Source organism: Salarias fasciatus, assembly GCF_902148845.1.
Source record: "Salarias fasciatus chromosome 23 unlocalized genomic scaffold, fSalaFa1.1 super_scaffold_20, whole genome shotgun sequence".
Taxonomy (NCBI): domain Eukaryota; kingdom Metazoa; phylum Chordata; class Actinopteri; order Blenniiformes; family Blenniidae; genus Salarias; species Salarias fasciatus.
The window spans coordinates 1,820,542-1,842,354 of record NW_021941230.1 but is presented as its reverse complement, the minus strand read 5'-3'; the positions used below and the strand labels follow the sequence as shown (position 1 = coordinate 1,842,354).

The window sequence follows — 21,813 nt, the reverse complement described above, 5'->3', positions numbered from 1 at the left end:
GCAGATTGATCCCAGAGCTGCTCTATGGAATCTAAATGGGATTATTATCCAGTCATCATTATGAGCCAGGAAGTCTTGGTGCTCCCTAAAAACTCTCTCCTTCCTGATGTACCATTGGTGGAATCTGCCCCTGTTCAGTGAGGAACACCATTTCTACACGAGGCCCATCAGGTCTTTGTTTCCTCCAGAGCTCACTGCCATGGAGGAGAACTTCCTGATGACAGTTCAATGCAGATGTCATCATGTGGATGTTCGATCTTGCTGGTAGGATCCTCAGAGATGGATTCTGTCTCACAACCACCAAGAGACTCTCAGCCTCCATTATTGTCCTTGGTGATATTGATGTTAGAAATAAAGCTTGGACAGTGTTTCCCCTAGGATTGGCCCCTTGCCGGGGGGGGGGGGTCGCATTGGTCATTGTCACCGTCGTATCTCCAAGTTCTATGTCTTACGTCAAGCTCATGAAAAGAGGCTGAGTGTCTCTTGGTGGCTGTGATAAAATCCATCTCAAAACAAGGAGCTCTGAACATCCCAGAAGATCCTTCCAGCAAGAGCACAGAATCGTTGGGGAAATTCTTATGTTGTTGACATAAAGAATTTCTGAGAAATCTACAAGTGTCTAAAGTGGTTTATATGGATCCTCTCTCAGTCTCTCTGTGATTGCTTCATTTATATACAGGAGAGACGGGTAGACTTGCTGGCACCGTCTGAGCTCTGGTCGTCATGTACATTTACATAATCCATTCACATGCCTTTTCAGATAACAAAAGCTTGTTACCTTATGGGTCAAATCACTCCTCTGCTGTCTGATACATGGAAAGGGACAAATGACCCCTCTCTCATCCTCTCAGTTTTAAAGGGATTCTCTCAGAGAGTGGAAGAACAGACAAGAAAGCTGTTGCTCACAGATGCTCTCTGAGTCTCTTCCTCCCAGTCGGGGTTCAGACCAGATACTGATACAAAGCCCTGATAACAGATGGAGTCAGTCAGTCCAAGTTAAACAAAGCAAAAACCCTTAACAATGTGTAGCGCCCCCTTGTGGTGGTGGCAAATAGTGGGGGTGGCTAACCTGAGTTCTTTCACAGGTGTTATCTCTAACAAATTTAAATGTCCAATTAGTCTTTCTTCAAGCTCTTTATCCTGTGGTTTTACTCCTCAATAACAACTTCAAATGAGTAAATTAGATCCTCTTTACACACAGATACAACTCCACTGAAAGTTTAAGAATGTATTAACAGGAACCATAACACATTGATCATCCAAATATTCTTCCAGGTTTCAAGCAACTTTTTGATTCAGAAAAAAAACACAAATGAGTCCCTAAAGCTCAGATAAAAAACAAAGGAAACTTAAAGCCGGCAGATCTGCTCAAAAAAACTTAAATGAAAACCCAAAGTTCCAAGACAGTCTGGTTCTCCTTGTACTCACGCTTCCTAGCTGCTCCTCACTCCAAGCAGGGTATCAATATGAAGTTCCAAGTCCCTCGAACCGCCACAGCACAAGAAAAACTCTTTCCAATGAACCTCTACTTGGCGTGTCCGGGAACCAGGGACACTCCTTGTCCTCTCCAGAGCAGAAGACGGCCAGTTCCCGTGCAGGCGAATGCTGTCCTCTCACGGCTCGGTGTGGCTCACATGTGGGCATGTGCAGCAATGGCGACGGTGAAGACAGCAGGCACGATTATTCCTCCTCGGAAATATTGTCCCACTCGGTCTGTCCGCCGAATGCAACAGTGGTGGAGTTCACAGGTTGTGTCCTCTGTCCATTGCATTGCAACTTTTTGCAAAGTGGATGGGTTATCTACCCAAATTAAAGCAGCCCAACGCACATGTTTCACTCTGCATCTGCTCATCCCTGCGCTCCTTCCTCATTCCTCCTTCATCAAGTTACCTCAAGCACATTCCCCATACAACGTGAAGTCAGAATTTCAAAATAAAATACACTTAAATCATTACACCATTGTCTTAAAATAATAGTGACTACATCCCATTACAATTGAATTTCAAACATCCAGAATATTCACAAACCAATCTTCAAAACCATTGATAACACTTTTTATTGTCTTTAAACCACTATAAAAGGAAACTTAAGTTTTTTTTATTTTCTTAACAGTTTCTTACTTCCTGCTATCCGCAAGTATGAAACTTAACTAACCCGAACTAATCACAGGGATACAAATGTCTGAAAAAAACCTTCAGATGACTCCAAAAGCCACAAGGCTGGTCGAGGCAACCAGAAAGAGAGTAATTGTAAAATGTTTGAATAAAAAGCAATAAGATCATCTGGTAAAATCATATTTCCCTCAACAAATCAATGTAGAAGTTGTTGAAATCCCTTCTCCTTGTCTTCTCTGCCATGACTGAGAGTAAAACTCCAGCGATCAGCAGCTTATTGAGATCACACACACAGCCTTCCAGCTGGACTGGATTTATAAAGGGAAAGAGCTGCATGGTTTATAAATCAGATGCTGTTTCTGCTTTTGGTGCTGGTAGACTTTTAGTGTGGATCCTCCACAGTGTGTGATCAACGAGGCCCCTGGCCTGCAGAGTCCAACATCTGGTTCTTCCTCCTTTGAGTGAGCAGCATGGAGCCGGAGCTCCTTCAGCAGCTGTGTCACGTTGGTAAAGCCAGGTGTGGCTTCGTTCAGCAGTCTGAACCTGTGCTGACGCTACGGGGTTTCCCTCCACGTCACTGGGGGCCGGTCGCTCCTCCACCAACCAGATCATCACTCTGAATCTGAGGAGGGTTTCCACACTCGTTAGCCTCACTTTTAACTGGAATATATCAAACTAATCACATTATTTTCCTCCGGTGGCCAGACTTTGTCTAAACAAACCATTTGTAGGAGAGAGCAATGACGACTGAAGGGCTCGTCTGGGAATTGAACCTGGGACCTCTCACACCCTAAGTGAGAATCATACTCCTAGACCAACGAGCCCACATACTGAAGAAGCAAAAACACTCAACTGATTGTCATGAATTAGGCAGGTGATCCAGACTCCTGACAGCCTGGACAGTCCAGTCCAGTCCAGTTTATTTATAAAGCACTACTAAAAACAAAAGTGTTGACCAAAGTGCTGTACAGACACAAAATAAAAACAATAGAAATAGACATGAAAATATTAATCAGACAACACTGACAACTTTTCAGTAAAATACAGACTCACACTAGTTAAAAGCCAAAGAAAATAAGAGAGTCTTAAGACGGGACTTAAAAATAGGAAGAGAATCTGATTGCTTTATGTGCAGAGGTAAATCATTCCACAGTTTTGGACCAGTGGTAGAAAATGCTCAATAACCCCTACATTTGAGATTTGTATCAGGAACCGCAAGGTGAGCCTTGTTTGCTGATCTGAGATGACGTCCTGGCACATAAGGTACCAGCAGTTCAGACAAATATGGTGGGGCAAGACCATTTAAAGATTTGAAAACAAATAAAAGAACTTTAAAATCGATCCGGTAGCAGACAGGAAGCCAATGAAGAGACGACTGGTGATATGTGGTCGTATTTTCGTGTGCCAGTTAAAAGGCGAGCTGCAGCATTTTGGACGAGCTGCAGACGCTTCAGTAAACTCTCCTCAATGCCGGCGTAAAGAGCATTACAATAGTCCAGCCGAGTTGAAACAAAAGCATGAATCAATATTTCAAAATTGTGTTTTGAGAGGAAAGATTTTACCTTAGTGATCTGTCTCAGATGGAAAAAATTTGACTTCACAACAGCACTAACCTGCTTATCAAGGTTGAGTTCATGGTCCATTTTAACACCCAGGTTGGTAACAGTGGGCTTAACAAACTGACTCAAAGGCCCCAAGTTAACTTGTTTACTGCTGGCCTTACTATGGACCAACCAGAAGAACCTCAGTTCTGCTATCATTGAGACACAGAAAATTTTCTGACATCCAGTCCTTAGTCGTGTTAATGCAGTCCAGAAGTTGCGCAGCACTGAATGAATCTTCACACTTCAGAGGTACATAGATTTGACAGTCATCGGCGTAAAGATGGAAGGACACACGAAACCTCCGTAGAACAGATCCCAGCGGAAGCAGATATAAAGAAAAAAGAAGTGGCCCAAGGATTGAGCCCTGTGGCACGCCGCACGACAGAGGAGCTGAGGAGGACACAAAATCACCAATTTTGACGCAAAAACTTCTGTCTTTCAAGTAGGAGCGAAACCACTCTAAAGCGGATCCCTTAATCCCAACCAGATTTTCAAGGCGGGACAGGAGGATTTCATGATCCACTGTATCGAACGCTGCAGTCAAGTCCAATAAAACTAAAGGAACCATCTGTCCAGAGTCAGCAAACATAAAAATGTAATTAAAAACTCTCAACAGAGCTGTCTCAGTACTGTGGAGATTTTTAAAACCCGACTGACAAACCTCTGGGATCTGTTGCTCATCTAGAAAAGCTTTCAACTGATTAAAAACACATTTTTCCAAGATTTTAGATAGAAATGGAAGTTTGGAAATCGGACGTGAGTTTGCAGGATCTTTAGGATCAAGGCCAGACTTTTTTAACAATGGCTGAACAACAGCATGTTTCAAACTTTTGTTGACCACTCCATTTGCCAAGCTTCCATTAACATGATGTAAAACAAAAGTTGCAATAGAAGGAAACACTTCTTTGAACAGATGTGAAGGAGTAGGATCATTTGGGGAACCAGCAGGCTTCATTTTACAAACCACTTTTTCTAAGCAAGAGAGTGTTACTGGCTCAAACGTATGGAGCAGAGCTGAGCAAGAGGCAGAAACAGGTGAACTGACAGCTGGAGGGCTGATAAGGGCCCTTGTAGACACAATCATATTCACAAAAAAGTTCAGGAAATTCTCACAGACCTCAGGTGAGGCTTCCAGGCCATCCGACTGAGGAACGTTCAGAGCTCTGTTCACCATATTAAAAAGAACTCGTGGTTTTTGCCTATTGGCTGTCACAATATCAGCAAAATATTTAGCTTTAGCTGCTTTTACACATTTCTGATACCTTTGCAGACATTTCTGTAAAATTTCAAGAGACACTTGCAGCCTATCTACACTCACGTCTGATGGCACGAGTGGACTCATTTAGCCAAGGCTCAGCTTCAGGTTTTGGTCGTCTCACTTTAAGAGGAGAAACACTGTCTAAAACTGACTGGCAGGTTGATTCAAAATGTTTGGAAAAACATTTCAATATCAACATCGAAAAAAGAAATATCAGCAGCCAACACTGAGTTTTCAAAGGAAACAGAGAACTGAGCAGCAGTGGCAGAGTTAATGATGCGACAGTGTTGTGCAGGAACACAAGATTTAACCATGTTATGTGGACCGGGAACATCAAAAACAATTCGACAATGGTCTGAAAATACAGGGTCACAGACTTCAACATTACACACTGAAATGCCATGGGATAGCACTAAGTCCAGCGTGTGTCCATCCCGATGCGTTGCTCCAGAAACAGACTGCACGAGGTTAAATGTATCAATAAGGTCCAGGAACTCTCTTGTCATAGGTTTACCTGGGAAGCATACTGCGTGAATATTAAAATCACCCAAAATCAACAAGCGGTCGAACCTTGACATAACATCAGCTAAGAAGCTGGAAAAGTCATTGATAAAGTACTTATTATATCCAGGTCGCCGGTACACAACAGCGCACAGAATGGGTGAATCAGAAGACAAAACAAAAGTATTGATCTCAAAACTCCAAGGCGCAGCCAAGGCGAGCTGTGCACACTTGTAAACACTGTTAAACACAGTCGCTACGCCACCACCATGACAGTTTCTTGGTGTCGAGAAATAGCTGAAACCAGGGGGCAAAAGTTCAGAAAAAGCACTCGACTCACCAGCTCCGGTCTTACTTTCAGTAATGAAGAGAAAATCTCAATAAAATCCTTTAGGATAAATGTCTTGTTCACCAATGAGTTGGCGGTTGTTAGCGCCATCCGGATAGGAGCCGCGGTGTTAGCCTGAGTGTTAGCCCTGCTATACACCCGCTGTAGAGGCCGAAGATTACGCAGGTCCACTCCTCTCCACTGCTGACGAGGGAAGGGAGGGTGACGAGTCCTCTCATCGTCCAAACCAACCACGGGAACGAGGCAACGAGTCCTATTGGGAACATGACACGTAAAAAAAGTGCTGCGCCCGAGCAACAGATGAGCCTAATTTTTACTGCTCGTTTATTGAGAGTTTACTCACATTTTCTTTTATCTGTTGGTTTCAATCCTTGTCTGTGAGGGACAAAAACAAACTGCAGAACATTGTCAAGACCTGCTCTAAAATCACAGGTGTTAAACTGAGGGACTTGCATTCTCTGTGGGAGCAGCAGGTGCTGAGTAAAGCACACAGCATCTTGGCTCAGCCTCTTCATCCTCTGACTCCAGAGTTTATCTTGATGCCTTCTGGACGCCGGTATTTGGCTCCAGCTAGGAAAACTAACCGTTTTTCAAACTCTTTTGTGCCTTCTGCAATCAAATTATTGAATTCCAGCTCCTAAATTGTTATTGTATTGCTTGTTTTAATATTGTTCAACCTGAGTTCCACTTGGGGTTAAACTGAACTGTCTCATGTTGTATTTACATGTGAAACGACTCGAGATGTGCTGCAAACAAATTGCCCTTTGGGATCAATAAAGTTTTCTGAATCTGAATCCTTTAGCTTCACCAGCCTCCCGCTTCGCTTCCCCCAGCGTCTGTGGCGGGCCCTGCGTGGAGGTGGAGCCGGGACACGGCAGAGGTGAGCCGGTATCCCAGCCAGGAAAGGTGGATGAGGATTCCCCTGTCCTTCACACTTATAATCCACCAAGTATTAAGCCGTGGGTCGAAGATCCAGTAATGTTTGTCGCTCACAGACCAGCAGAGAATTGACTTTTACAGCAAAAGTTGTCAATATTGCCACAAACACAAGTAGAGATCGCAGAGACAGACGGCATGCCAACCACACTGGCGCCATCTTGGCTTCAGTCTTTTCCAGTTCTCATCCAATGACCACATCCTGACTGAAGGAAATGAAAACATGAGTCATGACGACTTGAATGATGGTCAACTTGACCTCAATCACTTCAAACAGTCCAGAAAGACAGAAACGGGCCCCAAGTGAGCCCAATGGCATGCTGGGAGAGCTGAAGAAGCCGCAGTCCTGGGGACAGAGTTCCATCAGGAGGCCAGTTCACCTTCAAGCAGCCACGTCTCTGTCAGGAACATCACATCCAGCTCTTGGCAGTCAGAGAAGTCACGGGAAGATCGTCTCAATGTCAACAGAGCCTGTGAGGAGAAGCCCCTGACTGCAGCCGGCAGAACGGGGCGCGCCTCAACGTGGGCGGAGTTAAACGTTTAACTCCACCCACGTTGAGCTTGACTCGTTTATTGTTGCCGTCTGGTTTGTCTGGTGGCGGAGACTATGTAGCACATTCACAAACGTCAATACAGCTTCTAAATGCTGGACTACAAACCATTTAATGATTGTACATCAAGCTGAACTGTATCTTTATTCTTCTTATTAAGGAAAGAACACTTTTGTATGTATCACCTAGCATCTTATGTGATTTACTGTCATGATTAATTTATATCAGCATTACTATTTATATCAGGATCAGGTCTGGAGCCAAAAAATAGTTCTTTGGGAAAACATTTTTCTTGTATCAAATAATAATAATAATAATAATAATAATAATAATAATAATAATGCATTGGTTTTATATAGCGCTTTTCAGGACACTCAAAGACACTTTACATTGCATTATTCATTCGCACCATACTGGGTGGTGCTTACTGCTTACAGTGCTAGTTTTGGGAATGAGAATGTAGGGGTGATTCCATCATTTTTTTCCTCAGAATTCAGTGATTCCATCATTTTATTCCCTGTGCTTGGTCTAAAACAGTAATTGTTACTGGCTACAATTTTTCCTCTTGATATCTTTTAGTGTGTCTTACAGTCAGAAAGTTGCAAAATAAAATGACTTTAGTTTTTTGTCATGTTTGTGACCTGCTTTTTTTCTACAAAATTAAACAACTGAACGAACGTCCTCCGAGACTGGTGATTCCATAATTTGTGCCAGGAGTTGTAATACTATAGCGACACAACTTTTTATTTGGGTTCAACGCTCCCCTAACTCAAACCCTGTCAAACTAGGGCTAGCTGGACTGAAACAGTGAGTGGAATGTGTGACATACAGCATACGTAGATGTAGCGTAGCACAATGCTCCACTACACATTGAATTTTAATGTCTTTTATTTTGATGCTGTAAAGAGCAAAAATGAAGTATTTTAACACCACAGTTCACATTCACTGACATCCGTGTTCCCGTTCTCGGGGTGTAATCACGCGAGAGTATCCCTACCCATGAACACACCATGTAGCGAACGCGCCCTCTACTGGTCAGAGTTAGATACTGCCCCACAAAACAACAGTTCTCAGTCCACACTCATGGCTTTAAATGCCACATAAACAGATTTGGATTTTTTTGTACACTGGATCATATCAGCTACATTAAGGAGATCAGAGACAGCAGGAATGTCTAAGCCATTGATACCTGAACATACCATGGTTATTACTGGCTGATAACACAGATTTCCTAAACTTTGCACTAACGACTTTCTTAAAGTGTCACTAATCCACTCGAGGACATAAGACTGAACTGACAGTCTACGTTACATGTCTTTCCTCATATCAAAGAGGGCTCTTAGTTTGGCCTTCATTCTACATAACAAACAAAAACATAATCTCTGATCTCTGTATAGGGACTTCCGTATATGATTATGCCAGACATAATATATCAGAGTCTGTACAACTCACGAACCATGTACATTTGAAGAGGTCAGATGTAATGAATGAAGCTTCAGCCCCGTTGAACACATTATTCTTTTTTCTTAAAAGCACAAAACACCTTCATGTTTCTCTGGTCAATAATTTCTTGACAGAATGTCTCGTAGTCTTCCTGCAGACTGAAGACAAAAAGGAACGGTTCTCTGACATCAGCGGTCTCCTCTTCTTCCTGGCCATCACAGACACACAGGGGTTCCACTGCCCTCACGCGTTCCTCCTTGGCCATGGTGACAACTTGGGGAAGTGAAATTTTTCCCTTGAAAGTTCTGGTCCCACACCACCGGGCTGCCATCAATGCATCATTGACCAAACGATTCTCCTAAACAAAAATAAAGAAAACAGTTATTTAAGTAAAGGCTCGGAGATTGCAGAAAACACTGAAATGAGACTACCCGTCTCAGGCAATATACCCCGTCTCCTGTTCCCAGTCCTGGCAGGTTCTCAGTCTCATCTAAAAAGGAAACAGATTGTGGTGTCTACAGGCACAATGACAATTTAAGTGGTTGATTTTAAGTACACTGTTTTGATGATTAACAGAGAAATAATGACTGCTCTGTGACATCGAACCTCAAAAGCCTTGATGGATATGTGTGAGACAGTGCTGGCTGGAACAATACCTGATGCGTCAGTGGCAGATTCCGAAAGCCTCAACTTTTTCAGGGGGACTTCAGCCACATCCTGAAATAAGTGGCAGGATCAGTCTTCAAGCAATAGTTTCATTATATACTACTTTATCACATGACCTCTCACCTGTAGTTTTTTCAGCTCTCGTTGCCTTTTTCTTTGCTGCAATCTCTATTCTTCAGATCTTGGTGATTTAATGACAACACACATTCACAATGAAAACATTCATGCAGGTCAGATAACAGTGAATACAGTAAAACGTGATCTAAAAGAATCTGGTTTAAAAGTGTGATACTGAGGGGGCTTACGGCATGGGGAAGTTCTGCAGGAGAACAAGACACCACCATCTTCGAATTTGCAGCATGTTTTCCTGTGAAGAAGGAAATGCAGAAGATTAAAATATGTTTTGAAAAATAATACCTTCATCGCTACCGTCAAGCATAACGTGTCACAATTTGCATATACCTCACTGAAATCGCAACTGGCCCCCATTACAATGTACAGAGCGTACTGTAATTTAAGAGATACTGGTTAATATAATATCATGCATATTCTGTGAGGATACAATTTTTCAATACAAAGAGTGTGTTTTAAATGCAGAAAAAAACACTTTAGATGTCATCGATATAACATACTGAGTAGTTCTTACCATCAAAACAAACACGCCACAGTTGTTGGAGCATCCTTGCAGTGTTAGGCCCTTGGGTGTGAAAGTAGTATTTTAATAAAAGAATGGCAAGAAAATAGCAAATGTTAGCAAATGCAATGTAGTAACATCTCACCTGAACATCATTCACACCAAGCTGTCTCCAAGGGCCAGGAGACAGGCTGTGAGCAATGTGCCTGGTCAAAGAGTAAGTGGAAGTAAATAAAAGTACAATAAACCATTTCAAAGCAACACTTGGAACAAAGCTGAAAGTGAATAAGGAAGAGGCTGGAACTTCAAATCAAACATTTTTGTAATGGGCTTAAACAGAACTGGCCCACTCAAACAAAATGTATGGTTCTGTTTCCATCTGCGTAGAATAATGTAACAATTACGTCTATCCCTTGCAAACACTCCCTTTTGTTGTTTGTTTTTGTTTGGAACATCTCAATGCAGGGGAAAATTAAATTCAAATAAAAACAGAACCATTTAATAAACAAACAAAGGACAAGTGGTTTAAAACAGAACTACCACTGTCCAGGCAAGATCTTGGAAGGTGCCCTAAAAACCTGAAAAGATGGACTCTACTCTGATCTCTCCAGCTGCTGCCACAGAGGGGATCTCGGAAGAAAATCTCCCGAGCCTGTGGCCTCAGTATCTGTTAAATGTGTTCAAATATAACCAGACACATAAAGTTATGGAACGTTACAGAAACACTTACAAAGCTGCCATGCATTTAATAAACCAAAAAATTTAAACCAGCAATGAGCAACTTTGTTGTGCAAGGTAATAATAGAGGAAGATAGAAATGTATTTACACAGAGTATCCAGTGTCCAGGTACAAATACTGGAAGCAGAACCCACTGTAGACTGGCTGCATTGTCCTGTAAAAAGATATCAATAACTGATTATGAAATGCTCAAACTTCACTACAAAAGCAAAACTTTTCAACAAACTACCGGCAGGTGATCCATGGGGTTTGTGGATGATGGTGGAAACCATGTGACAATGACATGGCTGTTTGCAGCAAACACGTGCTCTATTCTCTGTAACAGAGATAGATCATTGAACTATACTATCCAACCCATCTGAATTAAGTTTTTCACCATAGCTACTCTACCTTCCCAATGACATGAAGACAAGAGTTCAGGATCTAGCAGAAAACAAACACAAATTAAAATAATAACAAAAAATACAGAAATCATATCAGCACAACACATTCTCTATGCCTACCATCCCGTCAAAGTCTCGACTCAAACCAAGACTCCAAAAGTCAGAGCGAGTCAGGATGATGTTGTTCACCATTGCAAGGTACTCAGTGGGACTTTTGGTCTCATCCAAGGCATCTGACAGCTAGTGGAAGAAAACAAAGTCTTGAAACATGTTTTTGGTTATATTAATACCATTCAGAGATATTTACAGTGGCACAATGGTTGACATTACCAGGTGTTCCTGGATGTCGTTGAGTTCCTGTCCCCAGCATGCTCTGTGTGCTGACAAGTTATGGAGACTAGTGAAGTGCCCATGAGGTCTCTGCTGACTGCCATCAATTACTAGTGGGGGAAAAAAAACATCAGAATAAAAATCAAGTGTGAAATGTCACATTTCTACTTACACACACACACACACACACACACACACACACACACACACACACACACTCTGTCTTGTATTTCTATCCTTGTGGGGACCGTCCATTGACTCCCATTCATGTCTAGCCCCTAACCCTGACCCTTACCCTAACCCTAACCCACACCACAATAAAGCCTAACCCTAAAGAAATGTTTTTGCACTTTTACTTTTTTCAGTAACAACAACATGGTCAAGAAAACACTGTTTCTCCTACTTAGGACCGGAAAAAGGTCCCCACAAGGCACGTCGTTTCACGTTTTGCTATCCTTGTGGGGACATTTGGCCCCAACAAGGATAGAAATACGAGAACGCACACACACACACACACACACACACACACACACACACACACACACACACACACACACTAGCAGGGACTCACACTCTTGACATTCTTCTTGGTCTTTGCTGTTGTCAGATGACCCCGTTGGCATTCCAGCTGATGGGGAATGAGCAAAAAGAAAAGATAATGTTACATACATTGTAAAAAGTTGCATAAAGTGGACGAGGACAATAATTGTGCATAAATATTCATTAACATACCTAAGACTAGCCTTCCATGGCTGTCACATTGCATTTCAACATCTGAAGGAACAATCTTGCTATACTGTTCTCGGACTCTTTTGTTCTTTGCCATGTTATAATGATGAAGTATATTTCTTTGGAGAAATATGTGTGTGGATGGGGTTGTCATATTTAAAAAGTAATTGTTCTTTCTCATCCCAGAAAAAAGCTGCTCCACACACTGGCTGTTTATAAGACCAGCAAGCTCAGGCACAAGCTCCAGCTTTCTCAGAACCTCCCTCTGGTCTTTGCTGTTGCCTTGGTGGAACACATCGTTTAAAGCGAAATGCTGCGAGGACCCAGTGAGAGGGTGACCATTTTCATCAGCGGGCATCTTAGAATTTTTCAGCCATGGCAAGTTGACATGAACCGTGCTCTCTGAGGCATGCTTTATGTTGTCTGGGGTGGGATCCAGTAACCTTCCTTGAAAAGGGGCAAAGATTCCTGGCTGCCTGCGGTTCGCATGCAGCGCCAGCCCTCTGGCATAATCATACACTGAAACATTGGGAATGTCTTTCCACGATAACAAGAGATCCACAAAGTCACGTGGACTCTCTGCTCTGAGGTTGAACTTCACTGAATACACAACCCCACATGGACAGGTGATTACAGCCCAACCACCTGGAAACAGAAAAACAGTGGTCAAGGGCAACTTTATTTGTATCACCCACTTTTACAGTTTGATTCAAATGCATATTATGAGACTCTAGTATGAGTAATAACTGACATTAGGAACATGTATGGCTAATTTACATAAATACATACTGATTGATGATGAACACATTACTTCACTTACCAGAGGCAGCCCACACTTTCTCAAACACCTTGTTGTAGGTGACTCTTTTTGACATTTTTTCTGAAAGTCGCATGACAAGATCCACTTTGGAGCCTTTGTCATCCACACCACAGTTTTTACAGAGTGCCCTGATGTCCTCTACCTGTTGCAAACATGCATTTGAGTTGATATTGTGAATAAAGCATAGACATATTTTTTGTTTGCAAAAAAAGTGGATTTTGCATATTTTATCAACTAATTCACCTTCAAGTTCACAAGCTCATCTGTGAGCCGCTCTTCATTAATCATGTCATCATCATCATCCCCATTGTTTGGCGTTTTTGGAGCTTGCATTTTTTCAAATTCAGTGTTTAAAACTGAATTTGATCTTCGTGTGTGTGGGCCAATCCATGGGGCCCAGTGATGATAACTGGGGGACGCAACAAAAGGGTTCTTTCGACCACCTTTGTGAAAAAATATAAAGAGTATTAGCTATTATTAGCACAAGACTAAACACATTAATATACTTTACTTTCAGTGCAACTGCTCTTAACCTGTCTTTTCAAATTACTTACATGGAATTAAACGACGACTAATCATTTCCATGGCCACAGCATCCCAGAAATTTGCTATATCCACATGGCCATCAAAATCATCAGGCAGGCTTTGGATCTCACTCACTGTTAAAAGAACAGTTTATTTTTTTCCCATGTCAATCACTAATAAAATATCTGAGCATTAGAGCCGACAAAATATAGATTATATTGGATTCAGCTTTGTTATTGCACATGTCACAAATACAGAGCAACAAAATGCATATAGTCACTTCCTGAGGGGGCTGGGGCATGTGTGTGAGAGGGTAAGGGGTGGCGGGAGGAAGAGTTCTATTGGGAAAAACCTGTTCCTGAACCTGGTGGTTTTAGTCCAGATGCTATACATTTTAGTTGTATAGCATATGTTATGAACAGTTTGATTCGAGGGTTTTACAAACCATCATAACAACATCCTCTGCCTTTAGACCTTTAGCAAAAACTCCCAAGAAAACACAGTAAACCTCAGGGTGAGCAACAGAAGAAAGATCCCTCTCCTAGGATGGGCAGACGTGCAATAGATGAGTACAGACAAGAAAACAGTTGACCACACAGAAGAGGGAGAGGAGATGTTATACAAACAATGAAGCTAAAATACCTATGTGACATAACAGCTTATCGAACTCACCTGGCAAATTGAAAACACCTTTCTTGTGAAGATCCATCACAACAACCGCTGGGCTATAGCCACATGACACACAATTGTAACTGTAGTCATGGTTTGTAAGGGCCTCAAAATGAAGGTAGGCTTGGAGAATCCTCTCCTTGTTCGGAAAGGACACCTTCTCTGTTGTTTCAATTATTTCTATCACTTTGCTGATAGTTGTATGCGTCTGGAAAGTGATGAGAACAGGAGTATTCTAATGTTAGATGATTTCAAAATGTAAGTTGCTTTGTTAGAATTGCATCTTCAATAGCCTTAGGAAATACAATTAAATATATTTTATCTTGTCAAAACTTTTTTTTTTTGTATTACTGTGAGTTGAACTGTGGTGTCACTCAAAAGGATGGAAAGAAGTTAAAATAACATCACATTACATACAAAATCAATTCACTGGACTTTTCAGTGAGCAGAATGCATTTCTGAATGATACGATCTCACCTGTAATGCATTCCTAACCATCAGGCACAAATGCAGAGACAAGATTATGTGGTCGTCAAAGTTGTGGATACCATCCTCCCACTCCTGGTATCTGTAGATCATGCCACAGTTCAGGCAGGACTTCCTGTACGTTGATATTCCTAAAAACACAGTCCAAACAAAGGTTATGGCTGTGGCTGGAATGTCCTTTGCGATAAGTAGAATTATTCTTTTTGTTTGTCATGTACATATAAATTAAATAATAAATTATTAAATAAATGATAAGAGCATAGAAGGACCCGTGACAGTACCAACCTTCAACTACACCCGTGCTTGTCAGGATCTTGGCTTTTGATGTTACCAGTTGTTCACACATTGTGTACTCACATTCCACACATGTTGTTTCTTTAGGGATAAGGTGCTTTGGAAAGCTGTCCTTTGCTCTTCCCTCTCTTGACTGCTCCATGAGAGCTTGGGGCAGATCTGCAGGGAGCTTTTTATTTGTGAGGAGGTAATTAAGCATCCTTGCAACACTTCTGTCATCTGGTGGATAACTGTCCTCCACACTGTCCTCACTTGCATTTTGATCTGTGGTGGCCTGGGTTGGATTGTGTGTCTCTTCCTCTGTGCTCTTCACCTTTTGGAATAGCTCCCTCTTTGTGACAAAGAGATGCCATTTAGCAACAGCTTTGTGAATGCAAGAGTGTCTTGCTTTAGAGCAGGGACAATGCCAGTTGTTCTGCTTTGTGTCGTAAGACACAATCACTCTTCCCAACCTACTGTAATAGGTTATGTTTGCTTCATGAACAGAGATATGAAATTTGGAAGGTGGACCACCCACATTCAGATGCACAGACAGGGGCACACCCTCTGCAACAGCACTTTGCTGAGATCGCAAGAGACTGGCTTTACGCTCCTCACCAAACCATTTATTGTCCACCATTGTTTTCAACGCCTCAGCTGTTAGAGTGACGTTTTGATTGTCAGCACGTGGGCAATACAATAAAGACAGTATATGGGGCACTCATATGGCAACATCCCGCTTCTTCGTGCAAAGTCACTGTTCAGACGGCACTGGTTGACCTCACACATGACCTTGTGGGTTGGTCCCCAAGTATTCTTAATGACATGTATGGGTGTTGCTGGACCACAAAAAGATTTTTCAACTGCAAACACACCATTTTTGACATCAACACATTGAGAGGCCAAAAATCTGTCCTTCGACACTGTCTCAAAGTGGTGGGTATGCTTTCTTTTGCAGTGTGTTTTGAAGTTTTTCTTGCTCAACATCATGCTGCAGTGAGGACAAGTGACTTTCTTGTGTTTTCCATATATTGTGTGACTTGATGCTTTAGGGGTATCCGGATGCTGTGCAGAGGCCACAGGGAGCTGAGTGGGGGCCGCAGGGATCTGAGTGGGGGCCGCAGGAAGCTGTGAAGAGGCCGCAGGGATCTGTGCGGATGCCACAGGGAGCTGTACAGGAGGCATTGCGAGGGTCTTTGTTTGTTCTTTAGGGGCTGCATCATGCTTCTCCTCTTGGTGTAGTTCTATGTGTCTTATAAACTGGCCTCTATTAATAATTGTTGCAGCACAATAGCAGCAATGAAAATGTGCTGCTGTCCGACAACTTAAGCCACACTTAATAATTATGAATTCTGAAAGAGAGGAAAGAAGTAAATAACATTTGTACTTGTACCAATATATTGCTCATCTAAATATGTGTCATAAGTAAGTACCTCTGTGTTTTACTGAAGAGTGGCCTTTCATATGGTTCTGCACCATATGCTTAGCTGCCTCATATTTGCAGAAAGGACAGTGGAAATGTTCACTGCTGCTGCATTTTGTTGGGGTTGGTGTATCCGTAAGTATGGTAATGTGTCTCTACAAATCAGAGGGGAAAAATAGACTTAAAAAAGGCACAATACTGAGGAATTCACAAGACAAAAAGATCTGAAACGATTTTTCACCTCAACAACAAATGTTGATTCGTGTCATGTCATGGATGCTAACAGATGTCTGGACAGGACAGAACGGTTCACCGTCTGGTAACATGACAGTTGGAGCCGGATTGGCATTTTAGTCCAGACTGGCCCAATACAACTGATCAGATACAACATTTAAATGTATATCTATATCAACAGCCATGATTTGACATGATTTGTCTTCCAGATCACGATTTATTCCACAAACAAAAGCAGTAAGTTCTATTTCATGTCTAACGCAATATTTCATTAATTAGACATGGTCGTTCCATTTGATTACTGTGAATATTTGGAATTAGTGTAATGCTAAAAGGAATGGCATCGTTTTCATGTTTTGTATACGGTAACTTTTCAAATAGGCTTGCTACTTAGCACGTGACAAAATCAGGACATCACGACAAAATAAATGTGTCTGACGATAATGCAACTGCAGATAAAATAATATCACTTCCTTCCTTGTCTGTTACAAAATCGCAAAACCGCAATGTTAAAGCACGTTAAAACAACACGTTTAAACAAAATATATATGTGCTTACCTCCATTTTCCAAATTTCTTTCTGCTTCTTCTTCTTCTTCTTCAGTGAGATTTCCGGCAGTGTAGACGCTATTTGCGTATTACTGCCCCCCATAGTTCAGAACAGGATAGCACTCCTTAGAATTCTGTCATATCATCTGATAGAGGCCAGTGGCGCCACCAGACGGCGACAATAAACGAGTGAGGCTCAACGTGGGCGGAGTTAAACGTTTAACTCCGCCCACGTTGAGGCACGCCCCGTTCTGCGGGCTGCAGCCAGGGGTACTTGGCTCGCAGGTGTTTCGGATTAACTGGTCTCCGTGTTAACTGGTGCCCCACTTCCTGTAGCGTCTCTGCTGCTGCTAAAAGCAGATGTTAAAAACCGACAGGAATCAATCCGGAGCTTCCTGGAAAACTCACTTTAACCGCTCTGAACACAAAGTTTAAAGAGTTGGACCTTTACTGAGTCTGGATCCTTGTTGGACCAGCACGTGTCAGACCAGGACTGGCATCAACTGCAGCTGCAGCTTCTTCTTCTACTGACTTCCGGCAGGCTGGACGCTGGATCAGCGTAATGCTGCCCCCACCTGGTCACTGTTCATACTGAGAGGTTGGGGGAAGAAGAAACTTTACAACTGCCTGATCTAATGGCGAGTTCAGCCCAGACAGAAATATCCTCTTTAAAGAAAATGAATGAAGCCGAGGCCTGAAAGCTCTTTAAAGTCCCGCTCCAGTCCTCTTTTGGAGCTGTTTTAAAGTGTCCTCAGGAGTCTTTACATTGTGATGAGGAAGTTTTTAGCCAACATCACTAAACCTGTGTCATTTTCCAGGCCTCTGTATCTGCAGAGCTCCAGAGATCATTAACTATTTGCTGCTGGGTGAAGACCGGCTGTGGGTGGACTGTCCCCCAGTGTCCAGACTGAAGGCTGTGGGTGGACTGTCCCCCAGTGTCCAGACTGAAGGCGTTATGCTGTTTCTTCCCCACTAACACAAACTAGCGGACAGTTTCACAGCTCTGTCTGGAGGATCAGGACTTGGCCCACTAACAGTTTTAAATTCTAATAATATCAACATGAAGACTCCTCTTGCACTCAGTGTGGTCCACTGAGGATCACAAACATCTGTAACATCTGTAAAAATTCTTCTGGAGCTGCACAGAGATGATTAGATGATGAAGAAACTGATGCTGCTCCTCAAAGTCACTTCCTCAAACAGTGTTTCCAGGAGTTGCCCTGTTTTACATGATTTTAAAAATGAAGCAGTCTGGATCATCTGCTGCCACTGCTCCACATGTCAGCAACGCAAGTGTGCTTCACTTTGAGAGCTCTCGCCGGCAGCCAACAACACGCTGTGTTGTTGGTGTGCAGCAGTGAAATGGGTCCCACCTGAAACACTTCACTGTCGCGTACATTCCGGACGTTGTTTGGGCCGTTCACCGGTATTGCGGTATATGAAAAATTCATATCATAACGAAAATAAAAACCAGTATTCGGTACAAACCGGTATACCGCACAGGACTAATGTGAGGGACTCAGCAGCGCAGCGGCCCAGCAGGAGTCATGGCTGTGTGACGAAAACACCTGACCTGGACCAGTGATGGATCCACTTCCATCAACACTGACCTCCAGCAACCAGCCACACTCCACAGTCCAGACTGTCCTGCTGAGAGAGGAACAGGCTTCTCAGGAGTTTTCCTCCTGGACTCACTGAGCTGATTCACTTCACTCAGAATCAGCAGAGCAGTTGGAGGAAACAGGGGATGTAGCTCAGTGGTAGAGCGCCTGCTTTGCATGTAGGAGGTCCTGGGTTCAGTCCCCAGCATCTCCAGGCTTTATGTCAAACATTAATATCATCAAGCTTATGAACAGAGGCTGAGTGTCTCTTTGTGGCTGTGAGATAAAATCAATCTCTCAACATCCCAGAGGATCCTTCCAGCAAGATAAACCATAGAACTGCTTTGGAAATTTTTCTGTTGTTGGCATACAGAATTTCTGAGAAATCACCAAGTGTCATGATGTGGTTTAATAAAGGATTCTCTCAGAGAGTGGAAGAACAGGTGAGAAAGCTGACACTCACAGATACTCTCTGTGTGTCTTCCTCCCAGTCGGGGTTCAGACCAGATACTGATACAAAGCCCTGATAACAGATGGAGTCTGCCAGTCCAAGTTAAACAAAACAAAAACACTTAACAACATCTGAAAAAACCTTCAGATGACTCCTGTGAAAAGCCACAAGGCCCTCCACAGTGTGTGATCAACGAGGCCCCTGGCCTGCAGAGTTCAACATCTGGTTCTTCCTCCTCTGAGTGAGCAGCATGGAGCCGGAGCTCCTTCAGCAGCTGTGTCACGTTGGTAAAGCCAGGTGTGGCTTCGTTCAGCAGTCTGAACCTGTGCTGATGCTACGGGGTTTCCCTCCACGTCACTGGGGGCCGGTCGCTCCTCCACCAACCAGATCATCACTCTGAATCTGAGGAGGGTTTCCACATTGGTTAGCCTCACTTTTAACTGGAATATATCAAACTAATCACATTATTTTCCTCTGGTGGACAGACTTCTTCTGGAGGAAACCTAAAAACCGCAGGAGAGAGCAAAGACAAGGCCTCATCCAGGAATTGAACCCAGGACCTCTCACCCAAAATGAGAATCCTACTCCCAGACCAACTAGCCGACACATAGGTCATCATAAATGAGGCAGGTGCAGAAGACTCCTGACAGCCTGGACAGTCTTCAGGTCGCTGCCTGAGTGTGTTTCCTCAGCTGGTCCTCGCTGAGCGTCCTCAGGTCCTCCTTTGTCCTCTCTCTGTCTCATCCAATCAGGAGGGAGGCTTTCCTTCAGCTTTTCTCTCATTGTGCTCAGCTCTGTCAAACATCTGGTCTGTGGGCCAAACAATATGATGGATTATGAAGCTGAAGTCTAAATGATAAAGTCCAAACTGCTCCCCGATCAAAGACTGAGTGCAGAAAAGAGTTTCCTCCAGTGTTGCAGCGTCACTCAGCCATGACTCCTGCTGGCCGCTGTGCTGCTGAGTCCCTCACATCCTAAATGAAACCACTGGAGGACTCAGCTCTGCTTCTCTCCAGGAACCATGTCCTCCAGCTCTTCTGTCTGACAACACTGTTTTGGTCTGCTGCCTGAAAATAAGGCCGTTTACACTGCAGAGGCTTCAAGAGGAAACACTAAACTCTCACTGTGTTCTGGTGTCTGTTTACACCACAACAGTGCTGGAGACACTGAAAACACTACTTTTTAGAAACTGCTCTCAGGGGGAACTTTGTGAGAGCTCTCCGGCTCCATCTCCTTGTTGGGGCGACAGTAGCTCAGTTGGTAGAGCGGGTCGTCTTATAACCGGAAGGTTGGCGGTTTGATCCCCGCTCCCGCAGGCGCAAAACTGTCGTTGTGTCCTTGGGCAAGACACTTCACCCACCTTGCCGAGAGTGAATGGTTGGTGGTGGTTGGAGGGGCTGATGGCGCAGATTGGCAGCCTCGCTTCCGTCAGTCTGCCCCAGGGCAGCTGTGGCTACAAGAGTAGCTTACCACCATCCAGTATAGAGTGAATGAATAATGCAATGTAAAGCGTCTTTGAGTGTCCAGAAAAGTGCTGTATAAAACCAACCAATGCATTCACGGTGGAAATGCTGCTGCTGGTCATGAACATGAGATCAGCCAAACCTCCAACACAAAGTCAGAGAAGCTTCTGAAGTTTTACTCAAAGGGATCCTGGTTGATGACCAAAGCTGAAAGCCACTTGTTGAAGACTGAATCATAATTCCAAGGGCTTGTCTGGGAATTGAACCCGGAACCTCTCACACCCAAAGTGAGAATCATACTCCGAGACCAGGGTTTCCCAACCCTGGTCCTCAGGGAACACTATCCTTCATGTTTTGGATGTTTCCCTCTTCCAACACACCTGATCCAAATGATCAGGATTGTTACTAGGCCTCTGCAGAGCTTGATAACGAGCTGGTCATGTGAATCAGGTGTGTTGGAAGAGGGAAACATCCAAAACATGCAGGATAGTGTTCCCTGAGGACCAGGGTTGGGAAACCCTGTCCTAGACCAACGAGCCCACATGTCTGAGGAGCAGACAGATTCAACTGATTGTTATAAATAAAAGCTGAAATAAATGACATGAAAATATATAGAATAGTAAAACTACTACTAGTATTACTGCTCCGTGATAACGGAGGTGTATGAAGGGCTGCCAGTCCATGGTGTTCTATAAAACTTCCCCGTTTTGTTGTTTTCATCAGAACGGTTGGTGTCACTGACAGCACACTCCATGTGTTCACCTGGGACTTTTTATTCCTCTATAAATCCAAATGAAGCCTCATTCTGCTCTAAAATAACCATGTAAACACCCCAACACTTTGGAATTCAGTCTGAATCTGAATAAACCGGCGGGTTCGTTCTCCTTTGTAAGCTGAATTATCTGCTGATGAGGCGACTTCATTCTGGTCGTTCTGCTCCGTCGTGATGACGCAATATTCCAAGATGGCGGCCCGCGGTCCGCGTTTCGCCTCGTATGGAGACGGTTTATTTAACGGCAGTTTCAGAAGAATTGGATATAATGAAACGAGCGGATCGAGGAGCGCTGAACGCCGACATTTATT

At 43.3% G+C, this 21,813-nt stretch overlaps 1 protein-coding gene, 1 long non-coding RNA gene and 1 other non-coding gene across 3 annotated transcripts; 1 reads left to right on the top strand and 2 right to left on the bottom strand.

Moving 5' to 3' along the window:
* Positions 1 to 9,412: 9,412 nt before the first annotated feature.
* On the bottom strand, positions 9,413 to 10,254 carry LOC115384185 (uncharacterized). The gene is made up of 6 exons (XR_003930850.1): positions 10,202 to 10,254; positions 10,069 to 10,119; positions 9,885 to 9,929; positions 9,728 to 9,789; positions 9,546 to 9,603; positions 9,413 to 9,473 (listed from the first exon to the last, which is right to left on the bottom strand). It is a non-coding gene; the product is annotated as an uncharacterized LOC115384185 (long non-coding RNA).
* Positions 10,255 to 10,649: 395 nt separating this feature from the next.
* LOC115384264 (uncharacterized) lies at positions 10,650 to 17,231 on the bottom strand. The gene is given in 13 exon segments (XM_030086595.1): positions 10,650 to 10,670; positions 11,299 to 11,418; positions 11,509 to 11,618; positions 12,080 to 12,136; positions 12,241 to 12,882; positions 13,058 to 13,199; positions 13,301 to 13,500; positions 13,612 to 13,716; positions 14,255 to 14,459; positions 14,729 to 14,868; positions 15,023 to 15,727; positions 15,730 to 16,138; positions 17,226 to 17,231. Coding segments are annotated over 13 exon segments (2,862 nt in total).
* A 1,727-nt stretch (positions 17,232 to 18,958) lies between these two features.
* Positions 18,959 to 19,030, top strand: trnaa-ugc (transfer RNA alanine (anticodon UGC)). Its single transcript has one exon. It is a non-coding gene; the product is annotated as a tRNA-Ala (tRNA).
* The last annotated feature ends 2,783 nt before the right edge of the window (positions 19,031 to 21,813 follow it).